The following is a 25,553-nucleotide window of genomic DNA, read 5'->3' as shown; positions in this document are numbered from 1 at the left end:
AAAATTCATCTTTCCCCGCGACCCTAAAGGTGTCCATGTCTCAGTGACAAGGGATGGCAGGTTGATGGGTTTGGTTGACACTCTTCATAACGAACTCTTCTCAAAACCACACGGCCTCGCACTTGGGAACTGAAACATTTGTGAGTCCAATGTCAGAAAAATGGCATCCTTCGGTTTAGTGGCCGATTTCTTCATGACAATAATGCTTTAGCCCCTGACGGGCTTTCTGTGAAGTAGTTTAAAAGTGTTAATTTGCTTTTACTGACTTCTCCTTTCTCCTCTCACCCTTAGGTCCCGGATGTTACAGGTCAGAGCCCTCCAGACCCCCAAGGACTGTACTCACTGCTCAGAAATAGCTGCTGCCTCTGGGCAACCTTGTAGGCACCTTCTCCACCCAGGACATGGGCACCCGTGACGATGTCCCCGAAGGTAAGGGGCACCATGGGAGGCCTGCTGCTGGTGTTTTCCAGGCTAGGGGACCTGCCTCGGACACTCCCAAGGGCCAGAAAAAGGGAGATGTGGGGATAAAGGGCTGCTGGGAGATAACAGCCAGGTGGCCGTGCCTTTCCAGCCCTGGCCAGCTCCCCACATGCTGCTGCTCAGCTGGCTGTCTGGGTGGCTCCCTGGCCTAAGGAGGTGCTTGGTGTTCCAGGGCCTCGGCCTGAGCTTTATCTCCACTCTCTGCAGCAGGGTGGTTGGTTCCTTGAGGGGCTAATTCTTTTCTGTGGTCAAGGTTATGTGGATGGGCAGGGGATATGGGCCGGGCCCTCAGGGAGGGTGAACGACTCTGTTTCCTTAGCCAACCAAGTGGGGTAGTGGGAGCAGTGTGTGGTCAGTTAGCATCAGGAGACGGGCCTTGAGGCCTGGCTCTGCTTTTGGGAGCTGGCTGGGTGAGCCTCAGTTTCCCCTGGAAAGTGAAGGGATTGGTCCTGCCCCAGATGAAATGGGTGCTAGCAAGGTGCAGAGCTGCTTCATCCTGCATGGGCTGGAGCAGGGGCCAGATGGCCATTTGGAAGGAAGGCAGAGAAGCAGGATGGCCAGAGCAGTGGTTCAGGAGACAGCGCATGATGCACACGGCAGAACTCCCGGGGGCTTCGACATATGAATCGGAAAACACCTGCTTAATTTAGTGCTAAAGCAGATCCCACCTGAATGTAGATTCCAGTGGGGAAGTGGGAGGTGCTGAGATCTTAGAAAGAAAAATCTACAAATCTAGAAATAGGATAAAGATGTTGTATGAACCTTTAGTGCTGTCAACTCCTTTGCTTTACTGATGTGGGAACTGAGACTCAGAGAAGTTAGCTTATTTCCTCAAGGTCACACAGGTGGAAAAAGTGGGAACCCAGGCTCCTGAGTTCCAGACTAGGAGTCTTGCAGCCTGGGGATGGACGAGCTGGGTTTCCACCTGCGTGGTGGCTTCTCCAGGTGGTGGGTTAGGTCCCCATGGATGGTCCTGAGGTGGGCTCGGGAAGGGCTGAGCCAGGAGGGTGTGGGACCCACATTTGTGAAGTGCCTACTTAGCGGCAGGTACAGTACTACAGAGATGAGTAAGACACAGTGACTGTTCCTAGGGAAGCTGCAGGGCAGGAACAGAGAGGCATGGGGAAGAGAGAGTAACACGGGGCTGTGCCTGGGGCTGTGGGAACACAGGTGAGGGAGGGCTTCTCTCTCTCTTTTAAAAATATTGACACATAATAGTTGTACATATTTTCTGGGTGTACATGTGATATTTGGATACAGGCATTCAATGAGTAATGATCAAATTAGGGTAATTGGGATTTCCAGCACCTCAACCACTGGCCATTTCTTGATGTTGGGAACATTCCAATTCTAGCTATTTTGAATTATACAATACATTATTATGAGCTATAGTCACCCTACTATACTATCAAACAATAGCTCTCATTCCTTCTATCTAACTGTATTTTTGTACCCATTAACCAACCTCTCTTCATTCCACCCCCTTCTCTTCCCAGTCTCTGGTAACCACCATTCTCTTCTCTGCCTCTGTAAGATTGACTTTTTTAGCTCCCATATATGAATGAAAACAAGTAGAATTTGTCTCTCTGTGCCTGGCTTACTTTACTTAAGATAATGACCGCCAGGCTGGGAGTGGTGGCTCACATCTGTAATCCTAGCACTTTGGGAGGCAGAGGCGGGCAGATTGCATGAGCTCAGGAGTTCGAGACCAGCCTGGGCAACATGGTGAAACCCTGTCTCTATGAAAATACAAAAAAATTAGCTGGGCATGGTGGCAGGTGCCTGTAATCCCAGCTACTCAGGGGAGCTGAGGCAGGAGAATCACTTGAACCCAGGAGGCGGAGGTTGCAGTGAGCCGAGATCGCACCACTGAGACTCCATCTCAAAAAAAAAAAAAAAAAAAAAAAAAAAGTAATGACCTCCAGTTCCATCCATGTTGCTGCAAGTGACAGGATTTTATTCTTTTTTTAATTCTTTTTTATGGCCTAATAGTATCCCATTGTGTATATGTGCCACATTTTCTTTATCCATTCATCCATTGATGGACACTTAGGCTGATTCCATATCTTGGCTATTGTGAATAATGCTGCAATAAACATGAGAGTGCAGATAGCTCTTCAATGTACTGATTTACTTTCTGTTGGATATTTATCCAGCAGTGACCTCAAAAGCACAGGCAACAAAAGCAAAAATAGACAAATGGGATTCCATCAAGTTAAAAAGCTTCTGTAGATACAAGGAAACAGTCAATAGAGTGAAGAATAGGAGAAAATATTTGCAAACTATCCATCCGACAAAGGATTAATAACCAGAATATATAAGGAACTCAAACAACTCAGTAACAAAAACAGAGAATCTGCTTTAAAAACTGGCAAAAGATGGAAGGCTTCTTAAAGGAGCGCATGCCTTAGCTGAACTTCCCCTCCTCTTTCCTGACTCCTGCTCCCTGTATGCTCTCAGCTCAGTGGTCCCTCCCTCTGGGAAGCTTTTTCTGTCCCCATCTCTGGCCGGGCTCCCAGGCCCCACACTGTCATTGCTTGTTAATCATTGTCTTCTCTGCCAGACTTCAAGTCTCACTGAGGACTGAGTCAGCCTTGCCCACTACTGTCTCACTGCACAGAGAGTGTTCACAAATCTCTGTGTCGGGGATAGAGGGTGTCTTTTGCTGAGCCAAGGGACGTTAGGAGAGAAGAGGGAAGATCAGTGTAGGACATGCTGATGAGGTGCCTGGGGACTTCCAAAAAGGAATTGGCAAGGTAATTGGATGCTCTGTAACGGGTGGGATTGGTCAGGGCGGAAGCCGTAGGGTAGGGGATTATCTGCAGGGTGTGGCAGTAAGGAAGTGTCCTGGGGAGAGCAGCTGGTGGACAGAGGTTGGGGATGGGCACTCCATGGGTCAATGATGTTGGGTGATGGAAGAGGGGTGCCCATGAAGGAGATGAAAAGGCATGGAGGGGGGTTTGGAACAAAGCCAGGGTGCGAGGAGGGAGGAGGCAGCCAGGCTGAGAGGCTGGGGCAAGCGGGGTTGGAGGGATTTGGTGGAGATCACAGGCACCCTGCCTGGCCCTGCCAGGCTCTGGTGTTGGGGGTGGGGCCACCACATGCCTTGGTTTTTCTGGGCAGGGACCCTGGGGGGTGGAGTGCTAAGGGTTACGGCCGGGTGTTCTTGGTTTGCTCCCAGTCTTGGCCTTGGAGGACTCTCAGGTGCTGCTCTCCTGTGCTTCTGTCTCCAGCCAAGGTCCTGGTCCCCGTGGCCGTGTACTGCGGGAGCATCCCTCGGACCAGTGCTGGGCCCCGGGTGCTCCCGCCTGGAAGCATCAACTCCAGTCTGCCTCATGGAGAAGGTGAGATGGGAAGACCTCACCTGGTCAGGGCCCCTGGCCTCATCCTGGAGCAGGGAGTGAGTGTGGTAGATGCCGGCTGTGTTCTCAAGCTACCAGCAGGTGTTATTTTTCCTGTGGCTCCTGCTGAAAATACCCTTTGATTCTTTCAAAGGCAGGTTCTTTTGATCCTGTGCCTCAGAGGTTGGAGGTGTGCAGAGGGGGACCCGCAGGAATAGGGAGCAGGGCTCTCTGCATGCGCCTGGACTTGGGAGTGCACTCGGCACCCAGGGTGGCAATGGGGAGGGGGCCCCTCTCAAGATGTCCACTCAGCGTCTCTGCCACTTGTCCAGCATCTGCAGCCTGGGTCTCTGGAGGGGCTGGGGTGTGGCCAAGCTTCTGAGAGCCCACCTGTCTGAATGCTACCCCAGGGCCCAGGTGAAGAGCACCACTTCCTGAAGGTCTTCTAGAACCTCTTTCCTCCTCTAAATGTGCAGAGTATTTTGTTTCTCTCCCATCTGGTGTGTCTGCTGGGGGTGGGGGTGATTTGCTCTGAGATGCCTGAGTTCCTCCTTGCAGTCTGTGCTTGGCATAGGTCAGTGCTCGGGGATCTGATGACTTTGTTGGACCCTGGAGATTGGTGGATGGTGGTCCCTGGGCAGACGACCTTCCCTATGATTCACGGCCTCTTGTCTGTGCTGCCATAGGACTGCCTGTGGATTCCCCCTTTTGTCCTGAGCACCTTGTGGCATGGGTCTTGTGAAGATTAGGTGCTTCAGAGACACTGTCGAATGAATGACTCATCCCCAGGAGTGACTGAAACATTAAATGACTGGGTTTCACCAGGCAAGTGGCTGCCTGTTCGAAGGAAGCAATGTCAAGGAGCTTGCTGGTGCCTGGTGCCACCCTGGGTACTGCGTGCCAAGCCATTCACACCTCTGTCCCCCTCAGGTTCCCTCCAGCCTGAGCCAAGAGCCCTGCTGAACAACGAGGAACCGTCACAGCTCCTGAGTGGACTCGGACAGCTGGGTGGCCTCAAGCTGGACACCCCTTCCAAGGGCTGGCAGGCAAGGAATGGTCACCCCAGGAACCTCAGGGCCTTGTCTTTGGGGGCCCAGCCCCTGGTGCTCCTCCCTTCTCCGGAGTCAGAGGCCAACAGCGTGGCCAGGGACACCATCCAGATTAAGGACAAGCTCAAGAAAAGGAGGCTCTCAGAGGGCTTGGCAGCGTCTTCCCGAGGTGAGCACTGGCCCCTGCCCACCCCTCACCCACCCACTTCCAGGTCAAGGGCCCCAGGCCTCCAGGGCTGTGAGGGTCAGCAGGCTTCCAGGTGGCGTGCTGGGATGCCCTGGGGGTGATCAGTGGGCACATGCCAGGTACCTTCTCTATGGCTTCAGCGACCTCCTTGGAGCTGAGCCTCCCTCCCAGGCTCTGCAGTGCTTCCCGACAGGCCTCTTCATTCCCACCCTTGCGCCTTCTAGTCTTGCTCCAGAAGGATCCTTTTAAGCAAATGTTCTTCCCATTTCCACCAACTATGCTCAAAATCAGCCAGTGGGTTTTGGATGTGCTTAGACTAAGATCCCAAATGTTCCCTTATGCACAAGATCTTCTGGCCCTGGCCTCACCCCAACTGTGTCACTCTCTGCCTTCGGTCTCTGCTGTCCAGGGCCTGGGGCTTGTGGGCTGTTTCCTGCCTGAGGTTTAGAGCCACTGCTCCTCCCCCACCCCTCCTCCGTTTCCCACTCAGAAAATCCCCACCCAGCCTCCCTTCTTGGCTTCAAAGCCCTCCTCGAAGAGACCTCCTTGACTCCCCAACGTGAGTTTGCCCCTTAGGATGCTCTCCAATAATGCCCTATCATTTTTTTCCTTCAGTTCTTTTCATGGTTTGCATTTATATCTTTACTTTTGTGACTATTTAAAACCTGAATCTTGCATGTAATTGTCAGCTCCAAGAGGGCAGTGACTGAGATCTCGGTGTGAGGCACAGTCGCTTGGCAGCTAGGAGGCTCTCAAGAAACGTTTGTTGAGCAGATGAACAAGGGATTCAACAGCAGGCACTTTATACTGTCTCTCATCTGTGTGGTGGACAAGCCAAGTTCAAATCTTAGCCCCGATACTCACTGGCTCTGGGGCCTTGGGCAGGTCGGTAACATTTCAGGCCTCAATTTCCTCCTCTGTGGAATGGGGACACTATTAATAATACTTCTGTGTTACTGTGGGGGTTTAATGAAAACTTGTACATAGAATTCTCAACACCTGGCATATGGGAAGAACTTAATACACTGTTACTATTTTCCTTCCTTCTCTCCTCTTCTGGGCGAATCATACGGGCTCTTTTCAGCGGAATGAACTCTTGGGTAACAAGAGCAATAAGAAGTCTTGAGGTCTTAGGAAGAAGGGGGAAGTGCTCTTAAGAGGCACGTGGTTGCTGCCGTCAAGCCTGGGGTTGTCGTTGGCTGTTCTTCCCCTCCCCTGTGCAGACTGCTCCACCTGCTGAGCCTCTCCCTGGAGCCGTGGGGTGTCTCCAGCTCCCGGGGAGCCCAGGACGATGCCAGGGAGCCTCTGGGAGGAATCGTCCTGGCTGCACATTATGGAGGCAGAAGGTGGGGTTGGAATGCCCGAGAAGCTTCCTTAGAACTTCCAGTAGGTGCAACTCCTAGAGCTGCCAGACCAACAACTCTCTCCCTTAGGGGCTTGAAGCCCTTTTCTAGATATTTCATTTCTTTTTTACAAAGTTCCAGCATAGGGAAAAAAAGAATGGAGTTGTTCTACCTAATGTTCTGATGGGCAGTGACCTATAGACTTATCAGGCCCCTCAGCAAGCATGGAGGGCCGGGGATCTGTGGTCCCCGGGCAGGGCTGGGGCTGCTCTGGCCCCTGCATTGAGGCTGAGTTGACTCCTCTGTGCCCTGACCCAGCTGGGGCTCAAGGTGGCCCGGCAAGTGGCACAGTCTCCACTTGACCACACCCCTTCTTTTCCATCCTTTCAGCTCCCCACAGGCTAACCACAACACAACAGTGCTCCAAGACAGAACAGAACCAGCACCGGAAGCCAGGAGGGGAGCGAGTGTGCAGGAACAGAGATGATATTTTGACTTGGCTGGTTTATTGTTTTTTAATTTTTTTTTTCTGGAACAGAGTCTTGCTCTGTCGCCCAGGCTGGAGTGCAGTGGTGCGATTTTGGCTCACTGCAACCTCCGGGTTCAAGTGATTCTCCTGCCTCAGTCTCCTGAGTTGCTGGGATTACAGACAACCACCACTAGGCCCAGCTAATCTTTTTTTTTTTTTTTTTTTTTGAGACCGAGTCTTGCTCTGTTGCCCAGTCTAGAGTGCAGTGGTGCGATCTCGGCTCACTGCAACCTCCACCTCCCAGGTTCAAGCGATTCTCCTGCCTCAGCCTCCCCAGTAGCTGGGACTACAGGCATGTGCCACCACGCCTGGCTAATTTTTGTATTTTTAGTAGAGATGGGGTTTCACCATGTTGGCCAGGCTGGTCTTGAACTTCTGACCTCAAGTGATCCTCCCGTTCTCGGCCTCCCAAAGTGTGTGGGATTACAGGCGTGAGCCACTGCGCCTGGCCTGACTTGGCTGTTTTGATGCAGTGGTTTTGTTGAGGCCAGAATGAAAGTTAAAATGCTAGTCTTTTTTTTTTTTTTTATTCCTCATCATTGATATTTACAAAGATAACCCTGAGCTCTTGGCCCAACCCAGTGCTTCTTGCCCTGTGCCTTTGCCTGAGGCATGGCTGCTGGGTGAGATGGGGTGGGGCACAGGGCGCTGAAGATGTCTGTTGGGCACCTAAAGCATTCAGAGGGGAGCTGGAAGTGTGGCGGTCTGTCTTAGACTATGTTAGCTGTGTCAAAACAGCTACGCCCCACATCACCAGCCGAAAAGGAAGGGGAAACAGTGGCAGGTACTTGCCTGGCATCTTATATAAGTGATGTTATTGAATCACCCCATTTCACAGAAGTGTAATGGGGTTCAGAGAGACAGTGGCTTGCTCGAGGTCACATAGCTTCTACCCACGGCCAGGACCTGCCATGCTTCCTCCTGATCTGGCACTGCTTTTATTTCCCTTCCTTCCCACGCTGCCTCTGAATTCTAAACAGGTAACTTGGATTGGCCCTTTCTGGAATGGCACAGACACTCAGAAGTGGCTGCTTGCTCAGTCTACCAGTGGTGGGGTTGGGGACAGATCTGATCTCTCTCCTCGCCATCCCAGGCCTTCCCAGGGCAGAAGGCCCCGTTGCTGGGGTCTGAATCCGCCTTCCACTCCCTGTTCTTCTGGGACTAACTGATTTCCCATCCCCATCCCTGTACAGACTCTCTGGATCCAGGGGGAGGCCCCCAAGGAGTTCCCCTGCACAGCACCATCCCCCGAGCCACCTCTCAGAGGCTGCTGAGGGTGCCCAGGCTGATGCCTCCCATCCAGAGCATCCCTACCACCCCTGAGGCCAGCGGAGTCAAAGAGAAGGGCCTGGACCTACCGGGGAGCATTCCGGGTCCTCACGAGTTGAGACCTGGTGCTCAGGAGGTAAGGTGGTTCGACTGCTGTGAGTCTGGTCCTCAGCTTCTTGCCCTCCCTTCCTCCTGCCTTTCTTTCTAGCCTCCACCAACCCCTGACTCCATGCCCTGAGCATCCCTGGAGGTGTCTTGAGGTCTGCAGTGAGGATAGGGACAGCACTGGGAGAGGCTCAAGGTGCTCATTTCACCACCTCCCCCAGCATCCCAAACCTCCATAGCTGGCCTGGGGGCTCTGGGTGGCTGCACCAGAGGCTGCATGACCTTTGTCCTAGAACTGGTGGTCCCCTGGGCCTTCTCTGGTCTAAATGTTCCAGAATTCCTCCTGCTTTCTGGCCCTCTCCATTTTAAGCAAGAGTGTGGCAAAGAATGCTGGGCTAGGACTCAGATTTGGGCCTTGGTTTCCGTTTGCCCCTCACTGGCTGTGTGACCTTGTGCAAGTCACACCCCTCTTTGGGCCCCAGTTTGCACATCTATGAAAATAGAGGTTTGGCCCAGATGTGTTTGAAGGTCCTTCCAGCTCTGATGTTCTAGGATTTTTCTGAAATGAGAACAGAAAAACGAATAATAATAGTCACAAAAGGGCTTGCCAGTCTCCTCACCAGGAGTGGTAAGGAAGCAGTCAGGCTTTTGGGGGTCCCAGGGTGGTGTGGCTGAAAAGAGACAGCAGGTCCCACACTGTGTGAGGTGCCTGGGAGGTGAGCATTCACCATGGGATGTTTCCATAGGCCAGACCCCTGTCCCGCCTCTGCTCCCAGGCGCAGATCTCCCGGCAATACCTGCACTGCAATGATGAGAAGATGCAGAAGTCCCTGGGCGCCATCGTGATCCCACCCATCCCAAAGGCCAGGACGGTTGCAGCGACCCCCTCCCGTGTGCCTGGCTCCCTTCCCAGCCCATTACCTCCAGGCCAGGGAGTCCTCACAGGCCTGAGGGCCCCACGCATGCGGTAAGAGCTCTAAGTCAAACCTTCCTTGCTGACTTCTCTCCCTCTGTCCCCCTGAGATCCACTGGGGCTCCTTGTGGCTGACCCTCCATGCTGTGGCAGAGTTCTTGGGACACCAGGCAGGGAAAGGGCCGGGGGCTCCACCCATGAGCCACAGACCTAGGGAGGTCCCAGCATGGTTGCCGGGGCTTCTCTGCCTCTTGGGTGACGGCAGGCTGGGTCAATGGCATCACGAACAATGTCTCCAGCCTCTGTCTTCTCCCAGTGCCTTAGTGGATGAGGTTGCCGGAGTAATGAATAAAACACTAATTATTTTATCTCATATCTATAATTTTGAGATGGAGTCTCACTCTGTCGCCCAGGCTGGAGTGCAGTGGTGTGAACTCAACTCACTGCAACCTCCGCCTCCTGGGTTCAAGCGATTCTCCTGAGTAGCTGGGATTACAGGCACCCACCACCATGCCCTGCTAACTTTTGTATTTTTAGTAGAGACGGGTTTCAGCATGTTGGCCAGGCTGGTCTTGAAACTCCTGACCTCAGGTGATCTGCCCTCCTTGGCCTCCCAAAGTGCTGGGATTACAGGTGTGAGCCACCGTGCCTGGCTATGAATAAAACACTATTTTAAAGCATGATTTAGTTCATGGCAGCTCTTTGTAATTATTTTCTTAATTGATGGATACTAAAAATACAACCAGTATCATGTGTATGGGGGACAGTCCACAAACTTTTGGACTTGAAAAGGGGTCTTCATATCCCACAAACAAGCGGGGAAGAGGATCTTTGTGTTGGCATAAATCGGGTTATGGCTTGTAAGTAAGACAGACAGTGCTCTAGATGGCCAGCAACATCCCCATGGTCAGTCCAGAGTGATGTCAGAGCACGTGTGTGTGAGAGTGAGTGTGTCTGAGTGTCTTTGTGTGTGCACACATGTATGAGTGCCTGCATGTATGTGTGAGTGTATGTGTGAGTGTGTATGTGTGCATGTATATGTGAGTGCATGCATGTATGTGAGTACGAGTGTGTGTGTGTCTGAGTATGTGTATATGTGTGAGTGCATGTGTGTGTGTACGTGTCTGAGTGTGTGTGTGCATGAGTGCAAGAGTATGTGTCTGAGTGTGTCTGAGTGCATGTGTGGAGTATGTGTGTGCATGTATGTGTATGAGTGCATCTGTGTGGAGTTGTGTGTGCATGTGTGTGGAGTGTGTGTACGTGTGTGAGTGCATGTGTGTGCATGTGTGTGAGTGCATGTGTGTGAGTGCATGTGTGTGCATGTGTACGTGTGTGAGTGCATATGTGTGTGAGTGCATGTGTGTGCGTGTGTACGTGTGTGAGTGCATGTGTGTATGTGTGTGAGTGCATGTGTGCGCATGTGTGTGAGTGCATTGTGTGAGTGCATGTGTGTGCATGTGTATGTGTGTGAGTGCATGTGTGTGCATGTGTATGGGTGCGTGTGCATGTGTATGTGTGTGAGTGCATGTTGTGTGTGAGTGCATGTGTAAGGGCATGTGTGTGCAGTGGGTGTGTGCATGTGTGTGGGGTATGTGTGCATGTGTGAATATGTGTGTGAGACCATGTGTGTGAGTGCATGTGTGTGGAGTGTGTGTGCATATGTATGTGTGTGCGTGTGTGTGTGGGGTGTGTATGTGTGCATGTGTGTGAGACCATGTGTGTGCGTGTGTGGAGTGTATGTGTGAGAACGTGCATGTGTGTGTGTGGGTGCATGTATGTGGAGTGTGTGTGCGTGTGTGTGTGTGAGAGCATGCATGTGCGTGAGTGCATGTATGTGAGCATGTGTGACAGCATGCATGTGCATGTGTGTGAGTGCATGTGTTTGTGTGTAACTACATGTGTGAAGCCATGTGTGGAGTGTGTGTTCATGTGTGTGGAGTGTGTGTGCATGTGTGTATGTGTGTGAGGGCATGCATGTGTGGAGTGTGTGCATGTGTGAGTGCATGTGTGTGCATGTGTGTGAGTGCATATGTGTGTGTATGTGTGCATGTGTGGAGTGTCTGTGTGTGCATGTGTGTGTATGAGTGCATGTGTGTTCATGTGTATGTGAGTGCATGTGTGTGCATATGTGTCAGTGCATGTTGTGAGTGCATGTGTATGTGTGTGAGTGCATGTGTGTAAGTGCATGTGTGTGGAGTGTGTGTGGGGTATGTGTGCATGTGTGTATTTGTGTGAGACCGTGTGAGTGCATGTGTGTGTGGTGTGTGCATGTGTGTGTGCATGTGTGTGTGGGGTGTGTATGTGTGCATGTGTGTGTGAGACCGTATGTATGTGAGTGCATGTGTGGAGTGTGTGTGCATGTGTATGTGTGAGCACGTGTGTGTGGTGCATGTGTGGAGTGCATATGTGTGTGCATGTGTGTGTGAGAGCATGCATGTGCGTGAGTACATGTGTGAGCATGTGTGACTGCATGTGTGTGCATGTGTGTGTGAGTGCATGTGTTTGTATGTGTGTGTGACTGTGTGTGAAGCCATATGTGGAGTGTGTGTGCATGTGTGTGGAGTGTATATGTGTGCATGTATGTGTGAGTGCATGTGTGTGTGAGTGCATGTGTGTGTATGTGTGCATGTGTGTGTATGTGTATGTGTGAGTGCATACGTGTGAGTGCATGTGTGTGCATGTGTATGTGTGAGTGCGTGTGTGTGAGTGCATGTGTGTTCATGTGTATCTGTGTGTGAGTGCATGTGTGTGCATGTGTATCTGTGTGTGAGTGCATGTGTATGTGTGAGTGCATGTGTGTGGAGTGTGTGTGCATGTGCTCAGGGCCTATGGGCCTGGCTCCTTCAGTAGAGTCACAGTCCAGTTCCTGCTGTGACTGCTTCCCTCCCGTTTCTTGGGGCCTGATGACTTGGATTCTTCCATTTTTCTTACACTTCCTCATTCCCTCCATCTCCCTGGTGCCTTCCCTCTGTGCACACACATGTTCATGTCTTTCTCCGACCCTGTGGGTTATAGAGACCCGTCCATGTACCTGCTCCTGGATTCCAGTTCTCTATTCAGTTTTCACTGTCAGCCTCCTCAGACAGCAGCTTGCTCCACTGACCTCCGCCTCCTCACCATTGCACACGTCCTCCCCTTTCCCACTCAGACGCTGGCCTCTTCCTCCCCTCGGAGCAGCCTTATCTGTGCCTCTCATGACTCACTGGCCCCAGACCTGTGGCCTTTCCTCTTATCTCCTTACTCTTGACCTTTTTGCATCATTTGAACCATGGATGGCCCTTGAATTTTTCTTCTTTTTCTGCATCCTGACTTTATACCTGCTTCTCGACCTTCCAGGCAGCTTCCTGTGTGCTCTCTTCCATTTCTAAGTTCTGCCATTCCCAAAATTGTTCCAGGACTGTTTGCCCGCATCTCCTGTTTTCTCCTGGGGCCCTTATGTGTGCCCAAGTCTTCCAGATGGTGGAATGTGGGTGAGTTCACATCTCCCGCTCTAGCCCTGGAACCATCCACAGGTCAGGCTCCGGGTTTCCATCTTTCTGTTGGGCATCTCCAGTTTCTCCTGGCTGATGTGATCCAGCACCAGAGGGAGAGACAGGGAGGCTGTGCCACCATCATGGCAACAAGGACCACCTCGTGTTTCCCCAAACCACCCCCTCCCAAGACCTCCTCATTGCTGTCAAGGTGCAGACCTTCTCCTTGGCCTTCAAGTCTCAGTGTCATCTTTGACCCTTGCTCCTAGTGCCTCCTGCTCCAACACATTTCCATAGCCCCCAAGTCTTTCTTAACAGCCATGAAAGCTCCACCCCTTTCTTGCCCCTGCCTTTTCCTCTTGGTTTGCACTTCCGCTTCCTTCTTGACCTTGCCTAATAGTGCCTAGCCAGTATCCTTGCAGCCCTGTGCGCTCCATCCCCATCTTTCATTTTCCTGCTTCCCCCGCAACCTTGCACACCTCTTGCATGCCCTTTGCCTGTATTGACATTCCTGATTGAATGAATGGAGGGTCCTTTGTGTCAAGGACCCAGGCGCATAATGCTGAGTCTCCTTGGCCTGACATTCAGGGTCCATCCAGCCCACGACCCCACAGTTCCTCCCCGCTGTCCCCCAGTGCTTGCTCTGCGGGGCCTTCTTACCCCTCCAGACCCTGAGGACCTATTACCATTTCACTCATCCATCCATCCATTTACGAGGGGACATGGTGCTTCCCCTCGTCCATCTCTGCAACCCCAACAGCCTCTCACCCCTTTCCCCACCCATTCATTTCATCTCCACTGTTCCATGTCTACCTACTCTCCCTTTAAAGGGCGGCAAGGAGGGGAAGTGGCCTTCTCTGCATTGTCCACAGGCATCCAGCCCAGGGACTGCCTCAGCCCCTCCCTTCCATTAAACAAAATAAGCAAATCTTGATTATTTAAATTTATTTTGTTTATTTATTTTGTTTTGTTTTTTATTTTTTATTATTATTATTTTTTGAGATGGAGTCTCACTCTGTCGCCCAGGCTGGAGTGCAGTGGCACGATCTTGGCTCACTGCAACCTCTGCCTCCTGGGTTCAAGCAATTCTTCTGTCGCAGCCTCCTGAGTAGCTGAGACTACAGGAGCATGCCACCATGCCTGGCTAAATTTTGTAATTTTAGTAGAGATGCAGTTTCATCACATTGGTTAGGCTGGTCTTGAACTCCTGACCTTAGGTAATCTGCCCACCTTGGCTTCCCAAAGTGCTGGGATTACAGGCATGAGCCACTGCACCCAGCCAATTAAAAAAATATATATTTTTTTGAGATGGAGTCTTGCTCTGTTACCCAGGCTGGAGTGCAGTGGCGCGATCTCTGCTTATTGTAACCTCTGCCTCCCTGGTTCTAGTGATTCTTCTGCCTCAGCCTCCCAAGTAGCTAGGATTACAGACGTATACCACCAGACCCGGCTAATTTTTGTATTTTTAGTAGAGCTGGGGTTTCACCATGTTGCCCAGGCTTGTCCTGAACTCCTGATCTCAGGTGATCTGCCCACCTCGGCCTCCCAAAGTGCTGGGATTACAGGTATAAGCCACCGCACCTGGCCAGCCTATTTTATTTAAACCTCATTCTGTTCTTTAACTTGGAGCACCACAGGGCAGGGGCCATATGTCAAAAACCTCTGTGGCTTCTGTGGGGCCAGGATTGGTACCTGGCATGGATTAGTTCCATAATAAATATCTGTCCTTTCCTGTTTGGTTTGTGACATGGATTTCCCTTTGTTGACAATGTGGGGCTCTCTAGCCAATGGAGGGGATGGAGGCTCTATTACCATTTCAGTCATCCATCTGTCCGTTTACTCACCTAAAAGCTGTTAAGCACCTACTATGTGCCAGGTGCATAGGTCACAATCTGTGTGCTCCAGCCAGGAAGTCATCAAGGTGAAGTTCAGAGAGGTGGGTGCGTAGGTGAAGGCTGCCTGTCATGTTGGTGACCCAGGAGAAAGAGATCTGAATCATGCCAGGCAGCAGAGTGAGGGCACACTTGCGAGATGGAGATGGAGGTGGAAGAGGGAGAGACGGAAGGAGGAGTGAGCCCCTGCATCCTTGCGTGACAGCCTGTGGGGTGGGGGTGAAGGGCCCGTGTGCCAACTGAGAAGTGGGAGCTCCATCCTCCTGTGAGGAGGTGCCACCAAAGGCTTTCGGGTGTGAAAGTGGCATCTTCTGTGACTTAGAAAGGCCACGTTGGCAACCTCAGAGTGGCATGGACCGTGTAGATGGAGGTGGGGCTGCTGCAGGAATCTGGGGAGAAGGCAAAGGGTGCCTGAGCAGGGCAGAGGCAGGGAGTCTGTGGGCTGAGGATGCAGAGGTGGGGGCGGGGTGGGATGAATGGCAGGGCTAAGCCACGGGCTAGATGTGGGCTGAAGATGGGGGAGCTGAGACCATGCTGGGGTTCCTGGCTTCAGCCACTGGACAGATACTGGCACCCTTCTTGGAGACAGGGCATAGGAGAAGAGGCAGGTGCTGGGGACAGTGCTGAGGCCACTCTTGGACATGCTTAGACGTTTGGGTTGGAGCAGGGAGGGGCTCTTGCTGGAAACAGGGCTTTGCTGCTCCTGCTCCACCCACCTCCTTGGGGCCTGCAGAGGAGCCTGAGCCGTGGTGGGTTTTCTGTGAGGTTCGCACAGGGTGGGGTGGGGCTGCCACGTGCAGGAAGGCAGGGGCCCTGATCGGCATGGCCTGTCTTGGCCTCAGTCCTTTCTGCTGTGGGGTCGCTAGAGAAGGGGAGGGCAAGAGGCTTCCCCAGGGTCCACAGCTTAAGAGAAGCTGAGCCAAGTCCTCTGAGGCCAAATCCCTTGCTCAGAGCAGGTGTGTGTGTGTGTGTGTTGCGGGGGGGCAGAGGTGGGGAGGCTGCAGCTCAGGGCCCCAGGGGCAAAGCCGAGGCATAAGCATTGGGGTTTTTGGCATCCTGTGCTCACCTCAGGCAGCCTGGGACCTCCATGAGCTCATAGAAGCCAAGGGCAACTGTGTGGACTTTGATGCTCCACTTCCCCTCCCCACCCGCCTCCAATCCTGTTAGTGCCGTTGGGCAGTGGTTAAGCAGTGGTGGGTTACAATGGCAAAGGCCTAGTGGGCAAGCTCCCCAGGTCAGGGGTGCCCTGGGGCATTTGCTTACTATCTCCAGCCCACACAATCCCTCCCTGTGGGTCCAGACCCAAGAGGCTGGGCCTGGCCCTGGGATCAATGGTGAATCCCGGCTGATCTATGCCCAGGTTGAAGCTCCGCTCCTCCTGTGGACTCCCCTGACCTCCACAGTCCCCAAGGAGCAGGGTTCCCCTGCATCCAGGCAGGCACTGAGCGGGGTTGTCCTACTGCCCCTCCTGCAGCCCGGCCTGGACTGTGATCCTCTGAGGCCAGAGTGTGGGATACTGTGTTCCTGACCTGTTGCTGTGGCTTGTTACTCTGTCAGCCCCCCATTGGGTCCTGATGTCCACCGAGAAGGGAAAGCCATGTGGGACGCTGCAGGGCTGGTCTCCATGGGAACCTGAGCTCCCGGAGGGCGGGGAGTGTCATGTCTTATTGATGCTCCATTCCCAGTGTCTAGAATAGTGCTTGACACGTAGTAGGTCTTCAGTAAATATCTGTTGAATAAGTAAATGGTGCTTCCAACTTAAGAAATTACAATTAAAACCAGTGCCAGGGATGCCATTGTCTTCCCTTCCTGTGGGTAATTGGGATTGAGCTTCTGGTACAAAACAGTGGTGACTTCCTGCCACAGCAAAGGGGATCAACTCCATCCCCCAGGCCCTGGGATGGGGATTACAATCACGAGTGGGACTATTTAGGGGTCACTGAGCTCTCACGGGGTTGGGGCAGCTTGGAGAACTTGAGCTCGGTGCTGTCTAAGCTGGGAGGCAGTTTACTACTGCAGCTGCTCTCAGCTCCACAGGCCCAAGCAGCGCAGCGGGAGGGTGGTGGCTTCCTTTAAGCCAGCAGTTTCTGTGTGGGTGTCAGCCTCCTGGGGAATGGGCGAGCTGCACTGCCAGGAAATGGGGCTGAACCTGGCCTGGTGGTCAGCCTGCCCTTGTGTTTGCAGAGGGAGCTGTATCTCCTGCAGCTTGAATCCTGGGCCAAGAGCCTCTGCAGGGATAACAGTGCCGTCCCCTCTGTCCCCCATCTCGGCCATTGCCCCATCCTGGAGCCACCCTGGGCTCCCCCAGCAGTGTCTCTGGCTGGCCGTCCCTCATGATGCTTTTCTCTCCCCCGTTCTTTTAAGATTGGCTCGGGGGAGTGGGCCTTGGGAGAAGACCCCTGCATCTCTGGGTACGTATCTTCCATGCACACCTCCCTTTGTTATTTGACTCTCTACATTCCTGGGCTGGGTCATGGAAACAGAATTAGGGCCAGAGGAGATCTGAGAGCTCTTGTGTCTGGGTCCTTCATTTCACAGCAGGAAGCTGAAGTCACCGGAGGTCTAACCGGAGGGTGGCAGCGGGCCCGGGTGAGGTGTGGAAGAGAAGTGACATTTATTGACACCTGCTCTGGTAGGTCAGGTGTGATGACATACACCAGCTTGTGCAGCTTGCCACGGCCTCGATAAGAGAGACAATTCTGGCCGTGTGTGACAGACGAGCTGGCACACGAAGGCTCTGTGAGCAGAATGTCCTCCCTGGTCGCTGAGCCCCGTCAGGCTTGCAGTCAAGTTTCCACAGCTCCAAAGCTGGGGTCTTGACACATCAAGCAGCTGCCCCTTGCGGTGTGTTAAGCAAGTAGAGAGAGTATTCCTCACCTAGAGAATGAGAGGGTAAACCAGAGCCCACAAACCTCAGCCAGCTGGCCCCAGGAGCTTTAGCTGTCAGGATATAGGGCCAGCACAGGACTGAGGCGAGGAGAGGGGACAGGGCAGGGTAGGAGGCCTTTAAAGAGGGAGGAGGGATCCTTCCTGGATTGAACTCTATGGGGAGGTGGGACGGGTGGATGGAAGCTGAGCCTCTGCTGCAGGGTTGGGGAGCAGAACACCCCGAACCCAGGCCACGGTGGGGAGGAGTTGGAGGCAGCCACTCTACTGCCCGGCAGGAGAGGCGGCCTCCCCAGGACCAGCTTCCTGGCAGGTCACTCTGCTAATCAGCTCAGTTGGTGGGGCAGTTGGCGAAGGGGGGTGGCTGTTGCCCAAGAGGCCCTGGGATCAAGACACAAAGCTGGACCTGGCACAGAAACCTCTGCGGCAGCTGCTTCTCCCCTGCTCCCGGGCCAGGCTGCAGCAGGGTGAGCTCAGGCAGTCTGTGGCGAAATGCGCCGGCACCCTGAGTGACCTTAAGAGCTAACCCGGAGGACGCTGGTGTGGGGGTTGGGCCAGGAGACCCCAGTCAGTAACCACTTCCTCCCCTGGCTCTCCAGCTTGCTGCTTGAGAACCAGGTCACCAGGGACCTGTGGCAGGGGCAGGCTGCTCAGACAAGGCTTTCCAGGGCATCCCTTTGGGGTGCAGGTGAAGAAGTGACATACAAAATAATTAAGTCCTTAAAGGGCTCTCTGCCCTCCAGCTGGCAACTGGGCTGACACTGCCCTCTGTGTGCAACATGCCTAGCACATGGTAGGGGCTCACAGGGTCTTGTCTGAAGCTGGGGGCTTCCTCACATCTGTGGCGTTCCTGCAGTCGTTGCCCTGGCCAGGTGGTGCCTACCACATGTGCCCTCTGCCCTGCCTCTTACCTCCGGGCAGATGAGGCTTCAAAGCCCCTCTTCCCCCTTGGCCCTTGATCCTTCTCCCTGCACCAAGCAGAGGAATCCTTTGCAGAAGACATGGCCTGGGCAGAGGACCTGGGTGACCTGGGAGCTCTGCACGGGCCCCAGAGGTAAGATGCCTTTTCCAGCCTCAGGCAGCCTCAGCTGGTGGCCCCATCTCAGCAGACCCCAGACTTGCAGGTTCACCCAAGGACAGTGAGCTCCAAACCCTGTGGGTGGCAGAAAATGAATGAACCTGTTTGAGCCCTGCCTTCATAATGAGAAATGTACCTTTAAAATCCGCTGATGGGGAAAATATGAATGACAAAGCAATACTGTGGATTTGATGCCATCAAGTAGAAGTGAATGGGTATTTTATCCATCCCAAGAGCATTCGAAGGTTACTGGCTGTATTAGTCAGGGTTCTCCAGAGGGACAGAACTAGTAGGATATATGTCTGTATATAAAGGAGTTTATTAGGGAGAATTGGCTCACACGATTACAAGGTGAAGTCCCACAGGAGGCCATCTGCAGGCTGGGGAAGAGAGAGGCTGGTAGTGGCTCAGTCCAAGTTCGAAAGCCTCAAACCAGGGACGCCAACAGTGCAGCCTTCAGTCTGTGACCAAAAGTCTGAGAGCCCCTGGCAAGCCACTGGTGCAAGTCTCAGAGTCCAAAGGCCAAAGAACCTGCAGTCTGATGTTCAAGGGCAGGAGGAGTAGAAGGAAGCGTCCAGCAGGGGAGAAAGCAGGCAGCCAGAAGACCCGGCAAGCAAGGTGATCCCACCTTCTTCCACCTGCTTAGTTCTAGCTGCGATGGCAGCTAGCAGCTGATTGGATGGTGCCCACCCACACTGAGGATGGGTCCTCCTCTCCCAGTCCACTGACTCAAAGGTTGATCTCCTCTGGCAACGCCTTCACAGACACACCCAGAAACAATACTTGACCAGCTATGTAAGCATCCAATCCAGATGGCACCTAACATTAACTATCACACTGGCTGTCAGCTTTTCCGTCTGTGAAATGAGACTGGACTAGTGTTAGATCTCTGGTCCTGGCAACTCTGCCCTTTCCTGCTGCGTCATGCTTTCAGGCAAGCCCATGGTCATATGAAAGGATTGGTGGGCCCATTTTGCTTTTTCTTTTCCTGCCGTACATACCTCCCAGGACAGATACACTTACTTATATTCTCAGGAAATGTCTTACATCTCCTGGATAACACATCTGGCCCTGTTTCCCGCCTAGCCTCCCCACTCCCACACCTATTTTGGAATAAAGCGTGCAGTGAATGAATGAATGGAGGGTGATGCTGGTCCACAGGTAGTCTGCCTCATGCCTGCCAGTGCTGCCCTGTACAGTAAACCTAACTCAGGTCTTGCTCCATTGAGGAAGAATTGAGGGTGTGGGGCTTAGCAGTAGAGTTGAGCCAGCCACAGGGTCAGTGAGCTCAGGAGTGACCTGGGTGTCTTCAGCTCCACCCCTGTTCTCAACCCCTCAGAGCCAAAACCTTTGGCCTCACCCATCAGAAACAGGCCTGCCGCTGCCAAGAAGCCTGCCCTGCCTTTTTCTCAGTCTGCTCCCATGCTGACAGCCTTCTCCTTTGACTGTGCCAAAGAAGCCTGCCCTCCGCTGAAAGAAGAGGACCAGAAGGAGATCGGCACCAAGGTACCTGGGGAGCGGGAGGAGGAGGAAGTGGGGCTGGAGTGGACCGCAGGCTGCAGGAAGGCAAGCAAGTGTCTGAAGTATTCAAGCGTGGGACCAGCCACAGAGCAGAGCAAGGAGAGCCCGAGGCAGCCACCCGAGTACTAAAGGCCAGAACCTGCAGACGGGGTTGGGGTGAGGGCTGAAGAAAGGAAGAGAAAGGATGGGGGTCAGAAGTGGGGTGGGGAACTAGGTGCAGGGAAGACAACGGAGGGTTGCTGAAGGGGTAGGAGGGAGGAAGGAAGGAGGACGGGGAGGTTGCACAGGGCTCACGAGGAAGCCGGATGTGGGGAGGGAGCAGGAAGCCTTAGGTGAACTGGGCTGCGTGGTTTGAACTAACACCCAAGATAGCAAATGAGAGGCAGCTGACTCAGGGCTGATCAGCCACGGGTTGTGCTCCAGGGACTGGCGAATACCTCACACTTCTCAGGTGACCTTGGAAGGTGGTCTCTTTCCTGGTTGGAACGAATTTAGTGAAGCTTGGGGAGTCACTGTAGTGAGGAGCCTGTGCTCATTCTTTGAAACAGAACATTCCAGGTCAAAAAGCATATCTTGAAGGCCTCCTGGGTGCATATTCTCTGTTAGAGACTGGGTGACTGTTAAATCAGCACCACAACCCTCCCACTGTAGAGAGGACCACAGAACATGAAACACAAACAGTGATTCAGTGCAGCGAAACGAGCTTATCCTCCACCCCACTTCTGCGCTCCCTCCTGTGGCCACATCGTAGGCCTTGGCATTCTAAAGTGTGTCCCCCAACCATGGTCTCAATTTCAAGCATCCCATTGGCTCACCACCTTCTCCTGCTGTTCTGCTCAATCCAGCTAATCCTTCAGTTCCAACACTTGTTCCCTCTCTGGCATCAATATTCTCCTTGAAACAGGATCATTGCTATCAGCATGTTAGCTCTCTGTTACCTCTTTCATTTTAAGAAAGCGGAACAAAACCAAGAGAAAATGATTGCTGCGTCTCTCTTCTCTCCTTTGTCCACTCCTGACAGGCATTAGTCCACACTCCCCACTGAAACTGCCCACATTGGAGTTGCCAATGACCTTCATCTTCCCAAATGCAGCCACGGTTAGTCCTCGTCTACTTTGACCCCATCGCAGCTTTTGACACGACTTGTGTCTCATCCTTGAATTCTCCAGCCAGGGATAGGGGTGAGGGGTGGCTCTTTTTTGGTCCTGCCTACGTGAAAGGCAGCTCCTTCCCAGCCCTTCTTGGCTGCCTCCCCCTCATCTCGCCGGCCTCTGGATGCTGGAACTCCCCCAGCACTCAGCCCTCTGGCCTCTCGTCTATTTATACTGACCCGCTAGGTCCTCATCCAGTCCAGACATTAAGTACCATCTCTATGCTGAGGACTCCCACACCTCCCTCGCCAGCCTAGACCTTCCCTTGACCTCCAGACTAACATATTTAGCTGCTGCTCAATATCTCTGCTTAAGTGCCTAATTATACTTCCAACTGACTGTGTCTAAAACTCAACCCTTGAATGCTCACCTCAGAAAACCTCCTCTCTCCCCAGGGGCCCACTCAACTCCAGCCTTCCAGTGGCTCAGGTCAACCACCTCGGGCGTCCTTGGCTCCTCTCTTCCTCTCTCGCCCTGAACCTCATATATCAGCGAAGAGAGTGAGCTGCACCTTAGAAGCATGTCCAGAATCTGCCCACCCCACCATCCCCATCGCCGTGCAAGCCCCACCACCTCTTGATTGGATGTTCAGCTGCTTCCTAAACACTCTTCCTGCTTCCAGTGTGAGGCTAGCTCCAGACCCTTCCCGTGCAGCAGCTGGCATGAGCCTTAGAGAAATGGAAGTTAGAACGTTCTGTGGATGTGGAAGATATTATCACTGGGGAAGGGTGAAGGGAACACAGGAAGTCTTGGTTCTATTTTGACAACTTACGAGTTGTTCTTGCGTCTTAAACTATTTCAAAATAAAAAATTATAAAAAAACAACACTTAGAGACAGCCCCCACCAGTGGAAGTCAGATCATGTCACTCCTCTGCTCAAAACCTTAAACGGCTTCCTGTGTCCTTCAGGGGAGAAGCCCAGTCCTTTCCTTGGCCCGCGTGATGTGGATCCTGCCCCCTGCCTGATCTTGTGTCCTATCACTTCTCTGACTCAGAGAGCTCAGCCAGTGTCCACCCCCTGACTGTCCCCAACCAGCCAAGCACACCCGGCCTCAGAGCTTTTGCACTCACTCCCTCTGCTTCAAACACTTCTCTCCTAGAAATCTGTGGGGCTGGTCTCCTTCATTTCTGTCTCCACTTAAGCTTCACCTCCTCGGGGAGTCCCTAGGGGACCTTCTAGGCTAAAAGCCACTATCATCTCTGTCTCCTTACTTTTCTTTCAGCACATACTGCCTGATATCAGCATTTGGTCTGTTTGTTGTCTCTCCCCCACACTTCAAAGCTCTTAAGGTGCAAGGAGTTTGTCTTTTTTGTTCACTTCCAGGACAGCAATTGGCACACAGGAGAAACATTTTTGATGATTGAATGTTGATGATTGAATGAATGGAGGTTAATAGAGTTTGCCTTGACCTTGTGCCAGATCCAAGTCACCATCTCCAAGTCTGCCCAGGAGAAGATGCGGCTGAAGCAGATGAAGGAGATGGAGCTGCTTCGGAGGCTGGAGGAGCCCAAGACAGGGCAGGAGCTCACTCCCCAGGGCCTGGGCTCCCAGAGAGCCTTCATGAAGGAAGGTACTGGGTGCCTGGTGTGGGATTTGCTCAGGCCTGGGGAGCTGAGTCCACTCTCTCATAGCCTGCTAATGGGCCCATTTTCTTTTTAAAAATTTTTATTATTATTTATGTATTTATTTAGAGATGGAGCCTCGCTCTGTGGCCCAGGCTAAAGGGCAGTGACACAATCACAGCTCACCACAGCCTCAAACTCTTGCGCTCAAGGGATCCTCCCACCTCAGCCTCCCAAGTAGTGGGAAATACAGACGTGTGCTACCATGCCTGGCTAATTTCTTTTAAATTTTCTGTAGAGATGGGCGTCTCCCTATGTTGCCCAGGCTGGTCTTGAACTCCTGGCCTCAAGCCATCCTCCTACCTCGGACTCCCAACATGTTGGGGGTACTGGCATGAGCTACTTTGGCCAGCCATGGGCCCATTTTCAAAGGAGGACATTGAGGCCGGGGGAAAACAGACCTGCCTAGTCCTAGGACTTTCTCTGTGTCCACAGGCCTCCTTCCCCTCCGGGGCAGCAGGACCCTGTCTGTGCCCACTAGGCTGAGCGGCCCACGCAGAAACGACGTCGGCGTCATCCTGAGGAAGTGGGCCAGCCGGGCCTCCCTGCCCAGCATCCCCGTCAGCCGGCAGGAGCCCCGCTTTGCCCGCCACGCCTCAGGTGGGCAGGCCCGACTGGCAGGCACTTGTGTCCCTCTGCCCATGCTGCCTCAGGATGCCCTGAGGCATGGCAAAGGTGACCTCGGTGGCTTTGCTTCCGCCCCTTGTCCATGTTAGACCAGGAGGCAGCCTGGGGTGGTGGTTGCCTTGCCAGAGAGAGAAACAGTGTCAGGGTCTCATCATTGTCTACAGGCTGGGCTTGGGACCCAGGATGTCACAACTGGAGTTGTGATGTCCTCAGCCTGTGTGACATGTCCTGGAGGAGTGACCAGTGCACGAGGGCCAAAGACACTAGACAATAGCACCCAAGGAAGCAGCTGTGAACAGCAGAAAGAGGATGAGAGGATTGGGGAAGACCTCGGTTTCTTTCCTGTTGCTTCATAAAATGTCAGGGCTGGACAGCACTGGCTACAGACGGGAATCAGAGGGTCCAGAGCTTCTACCAGGGCACCTCAGGAATCGTGCCTGGGACATGGGGACGCTCTGTCCCCATTCTACCAGAGGAGCTTCTATGTTGCCTCATTTTTTTTTGTATACTGGGCATTCATGTGAGATTTCATTTGGAAAGATTTTGCTACTGAAAAAAACTTAAAAACAGTCAGCTTGATTCAGAGTTTCTGTAAGTGTGGGATGTGATGGCAAATGATCATGGACTAGAGCATAATTTCCATGCTGTAAATAATGCCAGCTCATCTCCCTTTTCAATCCTCTTTCTATCCTTTCAATTGTCTCTAGTAGAAAGTCTGAATTTGGTGCTAGTCTTTAGCACCTCTCTTTTTATTTTTATTATTTTTTATAAAGAAAAGAGGTTGAATTGGTTCATAGTTCCACAGGCTGTACAGGAACCATAGTTGCTTCTGCTGCTGGGGAGGCCTCAGGAAACTTGCAAGCATGGTGGCACCTCTCTCTTTAAACAAGGAGATCCTCTTTCAGGCTCAAAGACAGAAGCTGCCTACAAATTTTTTAGCTAGAGTTTTAACATTGTTTTACTTTCATTGTAAATATTTATCATATTCTATGACAAACAATGTTAGTTTATGGTAGTGACAGAAAGTTCCCTTTAAAGTTAAATTCTTTAGGATTTGAAATTCTTTTGTGATTTGAAGAAAAGTACAATGTAAATGAAAGGACAGGCTATTGAGAGATATGGCAAAAATCATGAAAGTGGTAATTGAATGATATGATTGATACTGAGAACTATTGATGTATATAACCCAACTGACTCTTTTTTTTTTTTTTTTTTTTTAAGACAGAGTCTCACTCTGTCGCCCAGGCTGGAGTGCAGTGGTGTGATCTCTGCTCACTGCAGCCTCTGCCTCCTGGGTTCAAGTGATCTTGCCTCAGCCTCCTGAGTAGCTGGGTGCATGCCACCATGGCCTGATTAATTTTTGTATTTTAGCAGAGATGGGGTTTCACCATATTGGCCAGGCTGGTCTTGAACTCTCGACCTCAAGTGATTCGCCCACCTCAGCCTCCCAAATTGCTGGGATTACAGGTGTGAGCCACCATGCCTGGCCAACCCACTCATTTTATAGCAGCAGAACTGAGACCTAGTGATGTAAAAGCCACTCAAGGTCATGGTGCCCCATAGTACCACCATCTAAAGATCACTAGACTGAGACTTTGGCTAGTGATGCTTGACCCAGGATAGTCTGTTGTCCCTCTTTATTTGAACTGTTTATGTTTGGCAGGTGAGCGGGTAGGTAGAAATAAAATCAAGTAGGTTATGTTGTTGGAGTTAGGAAAAAAAGCCAACATTCTCCTCTTACAACCATCCTGGAAGCTGTATTTGAATCCTCCTCTTCTTCCTCTCTCCTCACAGTGAACAAATAATCCCTTAACTTGCTGTATAGTTTGGGTTTTTAGTCTGGCTGGAAATGATAGTATTTCAGGATTGTAAACCTGCTTGTCCTCCTGATTCTCCTAATATGTCCTGTGAGGGTGTTGGAAATAAGAGCTAGGAGTCACAAAGAAAACGAGCACTCGAATAAAGGATTTCTCAGCGAGGCAAATTTACTTCCGCAGAAGGCTGCTGCTCATTCTTCTGGTCACTGCGAGAGCACACCCAACAAAGGAGGGAAGGGGTTTTTATCCCTAACGCAGTCAGTCCCTGCTAC

General features: G+C 52.3%; 1 protein-coding gene across 3 annotated transcripts in view; it reads left to right on the top strand.

Annotated features, from left to right (window-relative positions):
- TOGARAM2 (TOG array regulator of axonemal microtubules 2) overlaps positions 1-25,553 on the top strand; it is a 96,276-nt gene that overhangs the window by 37,892 nt on the left and 32,831 nt on the right. For 2 of the 3 annotated variants that reach the window (XM_055108101.2, XM_003827141.6), the window contains exons 2-10: positions 292-429; positions 3,714-3,824; positions 4,752-5,039; positions 8,123-8,334; positions 9,080-9,270; positions 16,943-16,989; positions 19,882-20,048; positions 22,635-22,785; positions 23,273-23,437. In XM_055108101.2, the coding sequence (XP_054964076.1) occupies positions 402-429; positions 3,714-3,824; positions 4,752-5,039; positions 8,123-8,334; positions 9,080-9,270; positions 16,943-16,989; positions 19,882-20,048; positions 22,635-22,785; positions 23,273-23,437 (1,360 nt within the window). In that variant the 5' untranslated portion in view covers positions 292-401. Of the gene's footprint in view, positions 1-291; positions 430-3,127; positions 3,237-3,713; positions 3,825-4,751; positions 5,040-8,122; positions 8,335-9,079; positions 9,271-16,942; positions 16,990-19,881; positions 20,049-22,634; positions 22,786-23,272; positions 23,438-25,553 lie in introns of those variants that run through there. The other variant, XM_055108102.2, reaches the window with a different exon arrangement.

The sequence above is a fragment of the Pan paniscus genome, chromosome 12 (genome assembly GCF_029289425.2).
Source record: "Pan paniscus chromosome 12, NHGRI_mPanPan1-v2.0_pri, whole genome shotgun sequence".
Classification (NCBI taxonomy): domain Eukaryota; kingdom Metazoa; phylum Chordata; class Mammalia; order Primates; family Hominidae; genus Pan; species Pan paniscus.
Note: the sequence above shows the minus strand (reverse complement) of the source record. Positions and strands in the feature narration are given on the sequence as shown.